The 15,306-nt window shown below is 40.6% G+C and overlaps 1 protein-coding gene across 1 annotated transcript; it reads right to left on the bottom strand.

Annotated features, from left to right (window-relative positions):
* Positions 1-1,014: 1,014 nt before the first annotated feature.
* Positions 1,015-14,920, bottom strand: acsl5 (acyl-CoA synthetase long chain family member 5). The gene is made up of 22 exons (XM_044178721.1): positions 14,849-14,920; positions 10,646-10,733; positions 9,734-9,893; positions 9,431-9,542; positions 7,933-7,997; positions 7,732-7,833; positions 7,548-7,647; positions 6,953-7,131; positions 6,761-6,793; positions 6,625-6,676; positions 6,007-6,080; positions 5,819-5,896; positions 5,557-5,691; positions 5,305-5,439; positions 5,136-5,231; positions 4,727-4,799; positions 4,456-4,544; positions 3,672-3,788; positions 2,748-2,891; positions 2,558-2,659; positions 2,162-2,233; positions 1,015-1,176 (listed from the first exon to the last, which is right to left on the bottom strand). The coding sequence occupies exons 3-22, from the start codon at positions 9,887-9,889 to the stop codon at positions 1,039-1,041; spliced, it is 2,052 nt and encodes a 683-aa protein (XP_044034656.1). The 5' UTR covers positions 9,890-9,893; positions 10,646-10,733; positions 14,849-14,920; the 3' UTR covers positions 1,015-1,038.
* Positions 14,921-15,306: the final 386 nt, after the last annotated feature.

The raw sequence follows: 15,306 nt of genomic DNA on the forward strand, positions 1-15,306 counted from the left end.
AAATTAACAGTCGAGCATTTGAAAAAACACATTTCAGTGGTGGAATATACGTTTAAGTGCTGTACAAGTACCTCACTGTACTTTAAATTTCCATTTTATGCAACTTTATACTTCTACTCCACTACATCTCAGAGGCAAATGTACTTTTTAAACTCCAGATTTGTCTGACAGCATAGTTACTTTTCAGATTACACTTTTTTCCATATCCTTCATGTCCAGTGAAAACCATGCTTCTCCAAATTTGGTGATTGAGTGTTTGTGATAAACTTAAGGATTAAGTGTTTTATGGGTTGAGAAAATTCTACTTAAGCTAAATAAACTAAACGCCACCTTGGACTAGCTGGAAAATGCATTGTCACAAAGCTGACAACAGGGCTGTTTCTCTTTAGAGATACACGGTTTCTCATAGGAGAGACGCTACAAACACAGTCTTATAGGATATGATGCATTGCTGTAGATTAAACTACCCAACAGTATATAAAGTAGTAGTCCTATACTGTATAATAGTAAAAACACTGACAGGACCATTTTACTGCACAAAAAGTACTTTTGCTGATAATACTTTTATTAAAGGTTTTTAAATGCAGGACAGAGTAATTTCAGTGTTGCATTAGTAGTTTTACTTAAGGATCTTTATACTTCCACCACTGCATTTCAATGCATGCACAGAGTGCATTCAAGGCTTTTGTGAGGCGGACTTGATGCATCCAACTCCTCAACTGAGGTTAGCGCTTCAGCCTCCAACTGGCACTGTAAGGATGAGTCACTCAGGTTGTAGCCAAGGAGTCTGTCCAGCTAAACCCCAAGGCTGCACTGCAAGATTTGTCCTGAATGAAGATGAGTTTAACAGAATCTCATTGTCTCAGGCCTCTAAAGCCAAAACGCGTAGCATAAGTGTTTTTTTATTCTTTTATTTGTCTTATGTTTAGAAAGGCTACTGCACAAGAGTTTAATTGATTTGTGTTTTAAATCAAACCCAGAAATTAAGTAAATAAATAAAGGGACCAAAGTAGATGAGTTGGTGTAGGTTTATTCCATTTATTGGATGTTGGCGTACAGTCTGTCAATCTGTGGCTGGAAGAGTGCTTTGAGCTCGGCCCGCTTGGCCTTCAGAGTGGGAGTTAACAGACCGTTCTCAATGGTAAACAGCTCAGGGTGGAGGTAAACATCTTTCACCTGCATCAGGTGGGGGGGAGGGGGGAGATAGTACAGAGTTAAAATTTATTTGGATACAATATTCTGTTCAAGATGCAAACTGAATAAAAAAAAAGTTTGTGTTTTAAATTATTAGAGTCGGACTGTTTAGAAATTATTGTACTCGTCTTAATCCAGTAGGCTGAGAGATGTTTATAACAGTGGGTGTGTAAAGAGGGCAGAAGGGGGATTTGGTGTTGTGAGGAGAGTAAATGAGTTTAGTGTGAAATCAGTTCAACAACCCCTCAAAGTAACATCAAGTCTGATACTGTGGGCCTCCTATCAGACAAAGCTTGGGGGGGCATCACCACTCAATTTCTGATGCCTATGGGATCAAACATAATCATGATCCCATAGGACACTCAGTGGAGCCAAGATAGCCTAATATTGCTGTTTGACATAACTTCAGACTACACCAAATACATTAAATGTCCTAAAGGCATTTTTGTTTCTGACTCTGGGAAAACAGAATAGCCTTACTGTGTGATCTTTTGATAAATGTAATAACTAAATTTTCTCACTTCCATTCACTGAGCTTCCCCTGAAAACTGTTGAAGCCCCCCCATCCCCCAGGGATGGCCCACCTCCCACTTTTAAAACCTCTGCTGTACAAAATGTCTTGAAACTGCTCATTTTAACCACTAGATGGTGAACTGAGACAGGTTTAGTGAAATGTGTAGCACCAGAATCCGAGCTCAAATGTTAGAAACTTCCCGAAGTTTCAGTTGACAAATTTAGAGTAACTCGACACTTGTGCTCTCCTAGAACTGAGTCTTACAAATCAAGTCATAACTTCACAAGTTACATGTTTCCAGAACAGGAGGAAAAAAGCCTGATAAATCTTTAAATCAGAAATTTTGATCGCTACAGTTGTACAATTACAAATAACTGCAAGTGTCTGATAATAGACTTGCATATACATTACATGTAGTTGTTTCATTTGGGGAATTTATGGAGGAGCCATTACCTGCTCAAAGGACTTGAGTCCTGCTTCTTTGCCCAGTTTGGTCATGTCTGAAAGAATGGCTCTCTTAATTTCCTGTAAATAAAAAGAGATCACTGTTAGAACTTAAAATTAATTAGTAATTTAAAAAGAAATTCAGCACTGCTCTACTTTTAATATTGAGTTTGATTGCAGGTATTGTGCCATATGAGTTTTACAGCAAGCATGCAAGATTTATCCAGCTGGCTTCTTTAATTTTACTGCAGATATTTCCTAGAGCTTGTGTAGAAAAGTAAACTGTAAACTTAGAGACACTCATTTATATAGAGTGATGCCAGATTATCTGCCCGAGGTTGTTTTCTACAAGTTCAGAGAAGAAAGGTCCTCCTCACATGTGAGGAGACCAGACAGAAACATTACTGTGTTTTTGCAGAGTTCTTCAATGGAGCCTTGGCACCCCAGATTTTTGGCAAAACCTGGCAGGACCTCAGGATCAGGGACCACAACAGCAACCAAGCAAGACTACAGACAGAAGAAAGAAGTTTGATCAGAGGGATTGAGAGTATACACCCTATATTCACAGACCGCAAAGATGCTGGTTTTACCATACCTGTAGACTGTCTCCATGCACAAATACTTGGGCCACTGGTCCACTGCGTACATACACATTCTCAATCTTCTCTGGTGCTATGTACTCCCCTTGAGCCAGCTTGAAGATATTCTTCTTCCGGTCAATGATCTTCAGAACTCCACTCTAGTCACAAAACAGGCAAGTTGCAAAACTAACCAAGGACTATTTGTTCTTGTAATAAACATACAAGTCAATCAGCCTTTAGAGATACGCTTAAGTTAATTTCCACAGTGTGTTGTGAAATGGAGCACCTTTGACCATGTGTCCAAATCTTTTATTGCCTCATTAAAAAGTTTAATATTGTGTTCTCCCTGAAATAATGTGCTGAAGTTTCATTGTGCTTTTGTTTAGATAAGAATAGATAAAGTGATCATAAAGTGTGCCAGTCAAGTCCAGAAAAAAAACTAACATTTTAGATAGTGATTGAGTATAGTCCTCAAGTTTGACATTTTGGGAATTGTTCTTATTTGCTTTCTTATCAAAAGTTATTTTAGAAACTTGATACAACTACAAAGTCAGTCCATTAAATATGAAGCTACAGCCAGCAGCTGGTTAGCTTTAGCATAACAACTGGAAACAGGGTTAACAGCTAGCCTGGCTTTCCAAAAAAAAAAAAAAAAAAAAAAAGCCAGAAAATCCAACCACCAGTAAGGGGATTTCTAAAGCTCACCAACTAACATGTTGGTTAAACTACTTTTTTGGTTTTTGTATGAATTAACCAGACTCTTACTGGTTGTCTGGCAACATCATATTGATAGACTCCAGGAAGTTACTGCTCCCAAACAAGAAATAGTCCAGGACATAACGAGGCCAGCTGCTTAAATCCCTTTCTTCAAAACAGTGAACTTAATATACAATCTGCCAACACTGGTATTTTCCTATTATCTGGATTTTGGTTCTTACCGGAAGCCATTTTCCTATGTCCCCAGTGTGGAGCCAACCGTCTTTATCCAAGGCCTCTGCAGTCTTCTCTGGGTCTTTCAAGTACCCCTTGAACACATTTCTACCCTTGATACAGACCTGAAAAAGCCCACCAGGAAAACAATACAAAGTGATACCAGTAGACCATTAAGTTTTACTTAAATATTGCATTTTCCTAAAGGTTTTTTTAAAAAGTGGGCAAGTAAATACTGGGAAACTAACACATCTTTAAGTTTTCTTCAGTATTAAAGTAATCCAGTAATGTTGTCTTTATATCCAAGGCTACAGTGAAAACAGAAACTGCTAATAGCTAATTTGGCACACTTAAGAGGTGCCATTTTGCCAAAATGTAGCTACAGTGTAACTCAATCCATGGCAACATTATTTTTCCTGTTTAGAGCCATTATGTGAAGAGTGGTTACAAAAATTAGAATGATTATCAGCAAAAGTAATAGTGACAAAATCAATTCATATTAACTTTAAACTATTTTAAAATGTGGGCAAGGATTTGTGTGTGGTGGGGATCCCTGCAATAAACCAATATATTCCATAACTCCTACTCTGGTTACCTCAAACAAAGCAACATAACCTGATAACATTAAATTACATTTATGCCACTTGCTTTTAATTTAGTGATTAACCACATTTTGCTGATGTGACTTAAGATCTGACCCATCCACTTGGGTGATAATTAACTATCTGGCCAGAGAAAATTTGAAGAGCCAGGATCAAACCCATCTCACCTGTTCAGTTTTCATGAACTTACCTCCCCTTCGCCATTTGAAGCAAAGTAGTTCATTTCTTCAACATCCTCCAACTTCACAATATTACAAGGCAGTGGCACCCCAACATGCCCTGTGGTAGATAATTGCTTTTAATCACTGTTTATCAAAATAACAGCATCTAACTTTCTCAAATTTGTACTTAAGTACAGTGCTTGAGTAAATTTACTTCATCAATTTATACCCCTATTCATAGGGCAGGTCCTAGTCTGGTAAAAGTAGAAAATGTGGGGCAGTTGAGGTTGAACTACATACCTGAGGTGGCATCTCCCGGCATAGTGAAGGTGCAGCCGGCCGTGCACTCTGTCTGGCCATATGCCTCAAAGATCTAAGAGTACCAATCAAATAAAAAGACCAGGTTATCATGACAACATGAAGTGATCAATACCAGCCGGACATTGTCATGAACTCTCTACTCCACAAACAAGCGTTACTATCAGTCGTTTTGTTGCCAACACCTCAGTTTACCAAGGTTCAAACATCATACATTACTGCTTTAGAAACTGGGTCAACCCCAGCAACATTAGATCCCAGAAAGTATTGCACTTAGAAAACAAATTTTTCACCTTTAGAATGGCTTCCTAAAAAAGCAATTCAAAAAAAAGGACATCTTTTTAATTAAAAAAAAAAAAAAAAAAAGACAGTGAGGATCAATATTCATTACCTGGCAACCCAGAGCAGCCCTGAGGAAGTTGAGAACAGAGGGAGATATGGGTGCTGCTCCCGTCACCATGACCCGCACTCGTCCCCCCAGAGACTCCTACAGTCAAGGACATTTACATTCAGTGACTGTTTCTAATAACAATCTGCTTTTGTTAGAACAGAAGTGGTACCTGGACTTTGTGGAAGATGAGCTTGTCCCACACGCTGTTGTTCCTGATGATGCCCTCCCTCACTTCAGCATATTTCCTCTCCACAGCAAAGTTCAGCAGCCATTTCTTGAGAGGTGATTTGGCTCCACTCTGAACCTAGTGACAGGATTTTTGAATACACCATTTGAAATAAGAAACTGGAAGTGTTGGGCTGATGTTTAAAGCAGAATGAGGGGAAAGAGGGGGCTGTTGTGGCCGACACAAATCACTAACTTTGTCATAGACACGGTTGAGAAGTCGAGGCACTACTGGGAAAATAGTGGGCTGCAGGGTTTTCATATCATCTGGAAGAAGTCTGATGTCACCCTGGAAGAATCCCACCTTAGCCCCAGCACTATACATCACTGTCTACAAGCAGACAAAGTAGTCATTAAAAAAAAAAAAAAACCAAGGTATCCTCATAAGTCTCATTTATAAATACAAAGATTGTAAACATGCTTTTATCATCTGTTCTTAAATGGAGTCTGGACCTCACCTGTACAACTCTCTCGAACATGTGCGCTAAAGGCAGGAATGAAATGCTGACATCCTCGGTATTTGGAACAACTGACATCTGTGGGATGCATAGAGGCTCTGTTAGCAATAGCGTCTATGGCATATGCACTTATTTCAAGCCTCCACATCAGACATTTAAAATGACATCTAAATGTTATTGATCCATACCTCAAAGGATTTGAGGACACCTGCAGCATCAGAGACCACATTCTCATGGGTCAACATTGCTCCCTTGGGGTTTCCTGAGAGAGATACAATATCTTTTAAGACAAATTTCAAGACAAGTAGTGTCCCTGCTACAGACATGTCAGCAGCACTGACCTAAATGCTACCATCAGCATGCTAACAAGACAATGCCAACACACTGATGTTTAGCAGGTACAATGTTCCATGTTCATAATCTTAGTTAGCATGCTAAAAGCACTAAACAAATTACATTTTGGACTATAAGATGGTGCTAGAGGATCACCGAAGTTATTATAATTCATCCTGCAGGATACATGAATGTGTGCCCCAAATTTCATAGCAAATGGTCCGGTAGTCCAGACCGATATTTCAGTCTGGACCCAAGTGTAGGACCGACCAACCGACATCCTTAGAGTAACTAAAACTGAAAACAACCATGGCTGCTCTTGCTTTTCATGAATATATTGCTCAGTCTGCAGTCAAACATGGAGGCATCAATTGTTCTTAATGATCCTACAAGTTCTTTTGTTTTCATTTATTAAAAACAAAAAAAAAAAAACCTGCAGATGAAATACATCCCAGAAAGTGTAAAATCATCACCTGTAGTGCCACTGGTGAAGCAAACAATACTGAGGTCCTCTGGCTTTGGTGGCTGTTGGGACATGAAAGCTGCATATCAGAACAGCTTGTTTAAATCTCATTTGAAATTTGTTAATTGAAAATCAAACAAACTTACAACTGGATTTTTAAGATTACTTTTCCCCAGAGCCTGGAGAATAAAAACACATGTTATTCAATTCTGTTTGCTTCTTCCAACAGTATTAGTTACAAGTGCAGAACTAACAGTTCATTCTTGAAATCAAGCCAGTATAAACAAGCAATTACTCTCCAGTAACCACTTATTTGTGTTTAGTTCAGCATGCAGTACCTCCACATCCTGCATGGACACGATGTCCACCCCACACTTGGTTCCTCGCTCGACCAACTCAGAGTTGAAAGGGTCCATGATGATGATAGTTTTGAGAACTGGAGTCCGGCCTTTCTCCCGGGTCTGCAACAGTGTTTCTGCTCTGTTTTGATTGTCACAAAGCACTATGGAGATGTCCGCTGAAAGAAGAATGTATTACCAGTTAAATATACAGTACAATAGTAGCTAAAGTTGACACCAGTGCTGTTGGTATTATGAGGCAAGCAGCTACACCAAGTTATGTTCTATTTGTCAACACTAGTGTTGTAGCATCAGTAAGATTCAGAGTAAAAAACAGGATTTACAAAAAGACAAGCAGTATTGAGACTGCAGACTTACTGTAATAGTCATGCTCTTTGTCTTGTGATAAGTTGTCCACAAGTGATCAGATAATCAAAAGCAAAATGAAGCACAGATTGAAGGAGCGGGTGTGATAAATAAGTGATAAGAGATTACAGCACATCTTGACAGAGCCCTGTAGGGACCAGTGAGTTACTGGATTCAAGACTCTACTCTGTAATTAGCAGCATTAGAGCGCAAGAGAAGCGCCAATTACCTTGGTCGATAATGAACTCAAGAGCCTCAGGACCCAGGGTGTCGTACAGGGGAACTGCTACCATGGAGTAGGTGTAACAGGCCAGTTCACCAATAATCCACTACAAGTGAGACAGCATTTACAGTAAGTTGTTCAACCCAAAAATGTCTGCTTTACAAAACATCAAGACAATGTCCTCACTTACCTCAGGTCTATTCTGAGCAAAGATGCCAATAAAACTGTCAGCGTTTGGCTTTAAACCCTTATGAAGAAGCCCTGACCCCATGTGCGCCGCTCTATCAGATACCTACATAGAGAGGAAGTAGAGTAAAGGTCAGCTGGAATTCACAATAGTTCATCTTTATCATGTTTTTCCAATGTTGAATGGTGTCACATGCTGTTTTACCTGTTTGTACTTTAGCCACTGGTATGGCCTTCCTGGTTTTCTGTAGCCCAGGCATGGTCCATTACCTGTAAATGAGCCCAATATTAAACTACATATACTGTATTAGATTTTTTTTGTTTTAAATTAGTTAAACTCCACAGAAACACATTTTGATGTTCCAGCTCACCACAATGCCCTTAAGAGGGGGGGGAGAAGAAGAGTTTATTTGCATTCTTGCAGAGGGTTAGATACCACTTGTGTCTGCATTGACTTTGAAGCTACAGCCAGGAGACAGTTAGCTTAGCATACTGTTGAGACTGGAAACAGTAAACCGTTAACCTGGCTCCGTTCAAGAGTTTTGGGTTTTTTAAAGCCTCCCAACAGCACCTCTAAAGTTCACCATGTTATCTAGTTTAATCTGTACAGAAATGGACATGTTGTAAATTAAGAATATGAAAATTATTTTGTTCAGTTCACTTTAGAAATTTGTTTTCACAGACTCTGTAGTCCCTTCAGACAAAAATCAACAAAACAACTGCGTCCTGCTAAATGTGGGTTTTGGGGGATGTAAACAGGAAGCATGCTGTAATGTTGCCTTGAGTTGGTGAGTTACACAAAAAAAAAAATTTAAAGCACATATTTGCTTACATTTTGGTTCAAGTTATTAGAAAGCAGATTTATGATGTAGGAGATTAAATCCTCAGGTGTAAATCACAGAATCTATAAAAAACCATGTCTGTGTGTTAAGATTTGACTGAGTTATGACTCCAAGAAGGAATGCAACTGTTGATTCAAAAACCTTAGTTTGAAAACTTAAGCTGAGTAATCGCATCACTGTTCATAACACTGCAACATGCAGTACTGATTCTGACTGACTTTAGTTCAGTTAAGTATGTTGCTGGTTCAAGCTGCTATGTTCAGTACTTATACAAGTGCCTTTTATAAAGTTATTAACTCAGCAGCCACCAATTTGCAAAAGAACTCACATGCAGCAGAGGGCTGCTGCGGAAGGACTCACCCTTAATGGTACGCGCTCTACCATTTGAGCTACCAGGGCACCCCTAATAGGCGACCATTTGCACTGTCAGATCAGCTATGATTCACAATGCAATGCAAAGCTACTGATCCACTCAGTTGTGATTCAGTATAGTGAGTTGGAAGATTCAGTGTTGAGATTAGGTCATAAATGCACTGAACATGTCTAGTTGTCATTTTTACTGGAGGGCTATTTTCCAGACCATTTCTTGGCTGGGCACAGTGACTTTCTTCACAGTCTGGCAAAGAAGTAGTCTGACAAATAACCAGACACTTGTTTTTGCACAAGCAAGATATAAAACAACGAAACATATCAGCTTCTTACTGACATTTACTGGCACAGTTCAACACAATTGGGGGGGACCTTTGTTCTTGTATTCTACACATTTTGTGCAATGGCATACCAGAGAAATGGCATACCAGAGAAATGCTAATAGGAGGCTGGTAGCATGAAGGCCCATCATAAGAATGTAAAGAAAGTTACCTGAAACTCTCAGACCCCTCTGAAAGACCTCATAGATGGTCTTTGTGTCATTAAAGTAATATGATATCAGGTTGTTGTTATCCTCAAGCAGTGCATGCTTCCTTGCTCCATCCTGAGGACAAAGCAGAATCACAGAATGAACAGCAGTCTTGCGCTTCACTGAACCTCCATAAATATGATCAATAATTCCTGTCAGGTCTATAATAATAAAAGCCCATGATCCCAGGTGCTCAGTCACCACCACATTTGTGCATGTATTTTAGACTAATGAAACTCTACAAAACAGACAGCTTGTCACTTTACCTTGGTGCCCAGAGTTTGGCAGTTGAGGTCAATGGTGGTGTGGATGGGGGTGGGCCGCGTTTTGAGGTAAAACAAGGTAGCAGCTGCCAGGGCAAACAGGGAGATGATGGCCGGGGTCGGGAGAGGGGAGAACAGCAACTGGAAGAGAAAGTCCATGGTGCTGGGATGCAGAAAAATGCAGAGTTAGGATTTAACACGGTCACAGATTACAAGTAACCAAGTTGGATCTAAAACATTTGAAATACAGTCCTATCGTGCAATTCTGAGCTCCTTGACACTGCTCTTGAAATTGTCTCCGTAATAACTTGAGGTCAAAGTCAACATGACTTGTGCAAGAGTTATTCCTAATCACTCAAGATAGTGTCCAACCAATGAATGCTCAGAACATTACAATCCATACATAGCCATAGTAAGCTTAGCACACTATTTACACACACGTAAACAGATGCTGCATGAGTTTAAAAGCCATGTCTGAAGGTGTTACAAATGCATTCTCTTCCTTTTTAATAAAGCATAAAATAAAGTAGTCTTGACCTTTGATGCACATTGGCTCATGTGTCATAATTTAGCTACACTGAGGTCAGGGTCAATTATTTTAATGAGAACACATCAAGAGTAATTAGGAACAAGCATGTTTTATGGCATTTGTATGGCTGTTAAAAGCATTTAAAGTAGTTTTAAAGAAAAATTCAGTAAAGTTTGTCAAGCGTGAATCATCAATAGGAATCTGGTGGCAAGACTCATGACATTTATTTCAAAGTGTACATTATCAATTGTTGGCCACCGTACAACACTTTACAAATACTTTAGTTTATAAGAATGGACCCTTTATATCGATTTTAAAGAAGTGCCAGCATAATGGCCTGATTAAACTGACCAATGCTGCAGCTAAAGTCACTCTGGCTGTCTTACCTGCTGTCGGTCCTCTCAGGTGTTCCGCTCTGCTCCCAGTTGACAGGCAGGTGTGTGGCGTGTGCACAGCAGAACCTCTTCCTCTGCTCTGAAGAGAGATAGAGAATGAGAACTCATAAAACAGTGACAGAGTTAAAAAGGAACCTTTGAACCTTGGCCATAATCACTTCCACCGATTTAAAAAAAAAAAAAGCAGATGTCAAACTCTTCTGGATTGTGTATTGTGAAATTTATTAAGCTGCTTAACTGTAAGCTCTACCAACCAATGACTGACTTTGATTTTAGTCCAGCTAGATAAACTTTGAGACAATGTCAGAGAAGACAAGACACTGCAGCTGATGAAAGGTCAGTCTTATCTCCTTTTTATTATGTTTAAAGTCCTTACATCTCAAAAATGGAACAAAACAAACCTAAAAAAGAAGAGTAAAAACATTTTTACTTCCAGTATGCACTAGTTAAATAACCTTAAGGTTGACCTGTGGAGTGTCATTTTTTCAGTGCAAGTTGTATTAAGATTCCTCAGATGTTACAGAAATTTACAATTCCTTAGCTCAGATTTGCGCCATTCAGTTGTAAGAATCCAAGGGGTATACACCAGGCAATGGTGGTGTCGGGCTGTACTCTGTCTATTATTCACCAGAGCCTGGTTAGACTTGGGGCTTTGGTGGAGGCATCTTGGGTAGATATTAAATGTGCATGGAGGATATTCACAGATACCCTGTAGAGTAGAAATTAGATATCATGGATTTAAAAAAAAAAAAAAAAGTTAAAGGTCGAGTTAGTTTCCGCCCAACACACCCCTTTATTTTGGGCATGAGTGGCCAGGGTTAATAGATTAGTGGGGCAGTGTTAATGGCCGACGGGGACATGGGATACGTTCAGCAGTGACAAGGTCATCTGATACTACAGATAGAGAGTTACCCTTCACTGAAGATTTTCCACTGGAGCAGTCTTGTGATGACACTATGCTTTGCTTTTGATCAAGTGATAATTGATTGTCATCTGGTGTGCCCTGACTCAGCACAGTCATATCCACACTTTTCTGGGATCAGGGACAGGCTGTAGAGAGTGAATCGTGACACTCGTCAGATTACTCAATTGTTTGTACCGAAAAGCCGCCAGCAAACAGTTTTCCCATGCAGCTCATTATAACCCAATGGCCAGGCATATGAGGTTTAATAAGACACTAGACCAGATAATTGCCTTACTCTATTGGCCTGGGATTCAGGGGGGAAAGCACCGTTTCAGGTCATCTTCAGATCCTGACTGACCAGGGCACCTTGTTTATGTCACCCACAAACTAAGAGAACTGTACGGATTACTGGGCATCAAGTCAATTCGGACCAGCGTTTACCACCCTCAGACCGACAGGCTGGTCGAGCATCTGAATGACACCTTAAAGTCCATGATCCATAAGTTTGTGCACGAGGATAACTGCAATTGGATACATGACTAGACCCTCGGTTTGCAGTGTGGTGAGGTACTCCAGGCCTCTATGGGATTTTATCCCTTTGAACTGCCATTTGGCAGAAAATCATGTGGGGTTCTGGACCTGGTTAAGGAAACCTGGGATGGAGGTCTGAGCAAAAAGGAAGTTCAGTACATCCAGGACCTGATCCACACACACACACACTCTAGCAGTTGGCCCAGGAACGTCAGCAGCACCTGTATAACAGGAACTATGTTAAGACAATTTACACCGTGAGATAAAGTACTTTTATTGCTCCCTTCTTCCAGCTCCGAATTACTCGCCAGGTGCCAAGGACGCTTTGTGGTCACAGTGAGTGGGTGACGTGGACAATGAGGTTGTGTAGTCTGACAGCGGAGGGGCAACACAAATGTACCACCTCAATCTCCTTAGGAGAGGCATCTGTTTCTCAGGTGACCACAGTGAGAGATAAGTTGGGGCCAGAGGTTTTAAAATCTACCAATTCTGCCTCGCTCCATTACAACTGCCATCTTACACTGTCCCAGAGAGCAGATGTTGCTGAGCTGCTGGTGTTTCGGCAATGTATTCCTGCTGGTCACACAAGACTCAGAGCACCACATTTAGACTCAACCAGGAGTGACTGTTCATCGCCCTACCGGTTGCCTGAATGCAAACGAAAAGTTGGAAAAGAGGAATTGAAGGCCATGCTGGGGATGGGAGTAATAGAAGAATCCAGCAGTGCCTGGTGTAGCCCCATCAGTCTTGTGGTCAAGGATGAGACTACAGTTCTGTGTAGACTACCGCAAAGTAAACGACATCACATTTTGATGCCTACCCAATGCCCCAGGTTGATAAACTTCTGGATCGGTTGGGTACAGCTTGTTTTTTTCATGACACTGGATTTGACCAAGGGCTACTGGCTGATTCCTTGTCTCCAGGGAATAAAGGGAAAAAACTGGCCTCTCCACACGGGTGACCAATTTGTCACGCTTCCGTTAGAGTTGTTCGGGCGCAGCACGAGTTACTGAAGCAGGCCGGGCTCACCACCAACCCAAGAAGTGTGCAGTTGGACAGAGAGAGGTATGTATCTGGGGTACGACTTGGGCAGAGGGCAGGTGCGTCCTCAGGTAGATAAAACAGCGATCACCACCTGCCTGAGGCCAAAGTGTTAAAAAATAAAAAAAAAAGGTGCGACGGTTCCTGGGGCTGGCTGGCTATTACCAGTGGGTCATCCAACCTCGCTGAGCTGACCAGCCCCCTGACCAATCTCACCTGAAAAGGTGCTTTAAAATCCAGTGGATGGCAGTGCCAATTGGCATTCAAGAGGATAACAAGCCCTGTTATTACCCGCTGGGGTGCACCTTCACCTTCTGTTCGGACCTTGCCCCCCTCCAATGGCTCCACCGCATGAAGGATGCCAACACCCAGATCACCCAGTGGTATCTGGCCTTACAGCCCTTTAACTTCAAGGTGATCCATAGGCGCAGATGGCCATGGGGAGTGGGTTAGGCCGGATGGCTCCCCGGCCTAAGTCGGGCGGTGGGCATGGTTAGCAGTCAGCTGCAGAGGGAGAGGTGGTAGCAATGTCAGGGAGAGCTAATTATCACAGTTGTGTCTTGTCTGATTATGCTCTCCCTTATATTCAGTAGCTTGCTGGACCTCAGTCTCTGACACACAGACTGATCCAGCCAGTCAAGAAGGCTGGTGAAATAAATTATGGATTGCATGGATGTTGGCAAGACAGTGCCGTGGTTTGGCTTGTTTTGTAATGTGAATAGACGAATGTGTGTGCATGAGAAGTAGTAACAAAGAAAACGTTACCTGCAACTGGTGTCTGACTTCCGTCAAGGAAGTCACAGAAAGAGTTTGTAACAAATGCACACATTTAAATACTGTTGCCAGTTTATTAGGTACACCTAGCTAAAACTACAGTCTAATACAACAGTCCTGCAATAAATCCTCCTTTTATGCAGGCAGATTCAAAATAAGAGTTTCGATTCAACTTTGTCATTGCACATCAAGTACTAAGACTTGAAAACGCAGTTTAGCATCTAATTAGAGGTGCATAAAAAACTAAAGTGCAGAGTAATGTGCGCATGTATAATGTTATATAAACAAACACTAAGGGGTAGACATGAATACACTACAAAATACACTATGAAAAGTGAAATGAATACACCAAGAAACACCTGTCAGTACAATTCAACAGCAACCATAAACTACCCTTTAAAATGAGGAGTTAAAAAACACTTCAAAAATATTTAACAAAAACTGAGTGGTTGCCATTATAACCTTTATGAATAAAATACATCTTCACTTTCAGAAACTTCCATTAGACTAATTTAAGAGAAGATTAAGGCTTAACAGTAACATTAGCCACCATAAGCTACTGGTCATAACTAACAAAACCACTCAGTGTACTGACTTGATTAAGGGTGCATTTTTCTGTTTATGAATTTAACTTTCCATTTGTAAGAGGAAGATTGTGGTAGGTCATCTTTTAAAAAAGTTACTGTACATGCTAGCTTTAAGGCTCACAAAGCCTGAATGATGCAGTTCTTAGATAATTAGACTTGAAAAAATTACTTATCTAAACAGACACTTAACTAAATTATCTATCTGATCAATAAATTTCCCCACTCCAAAGTTTATACATTTACTTTGTAAAGAAACAATGCTGACCTTCAAACATGTTTTCTTGTGTGAATGATTTGAACACTGCTGGACAGTGAGCTGAAGATAAAGGTTCATTAGGAGAAGCTTTGAAAGGTTACCTGGTAGGATTAGCAGTGGTGGCCAGGCTGAACAGGAAAAATCCCCTGGGAAGAAGCAGCTGAAGCCAGCAACACCACTAATATACAATCTGCCCACCTGAGGTCATTAGCACCTTAAACTGCACACAGGTGTGTGAGAACTTCTCTGCACCAAGCAAGGCTCAACCTGCCTCTTATGGTCTCTGCAGCCCTGCACCAGCAGAAAACACTCCCAGGAGTTTTACAGCACTGTTTTCACTTGGAAAACTTGCTGTATATAATTAAATTAGCCCACATTTTTTAAATAAAACTGTCTACTGTCATTTTTCCACTTCCCCAATCTGTGTGTGTTTGCATGCAGTGGAAGTGTTAGAGATAGAAGAGATTATGATGAACTTTGACACTGGATGGCAGACTGGATGTGGTACCTTTGAAATTCACTGATCTGTGGTTGATAAAATCTAATCAGGGACTTAACT

Source organism: Siniperca chuatsi, linkage group LG20 (genome assembly GCF_020085105.1).
Source record: "Siniperca chuatsi isolate FFG_IHB_CAS linkage group LG20, ASM2008510v1, whole genome shotgun sequence".
NCBI lineage: Eukaryota > Metazoa > Chordata > Actinopteri > Centrarchiformes > Sinipercidae > Siniperca > Siniperca chuatsi.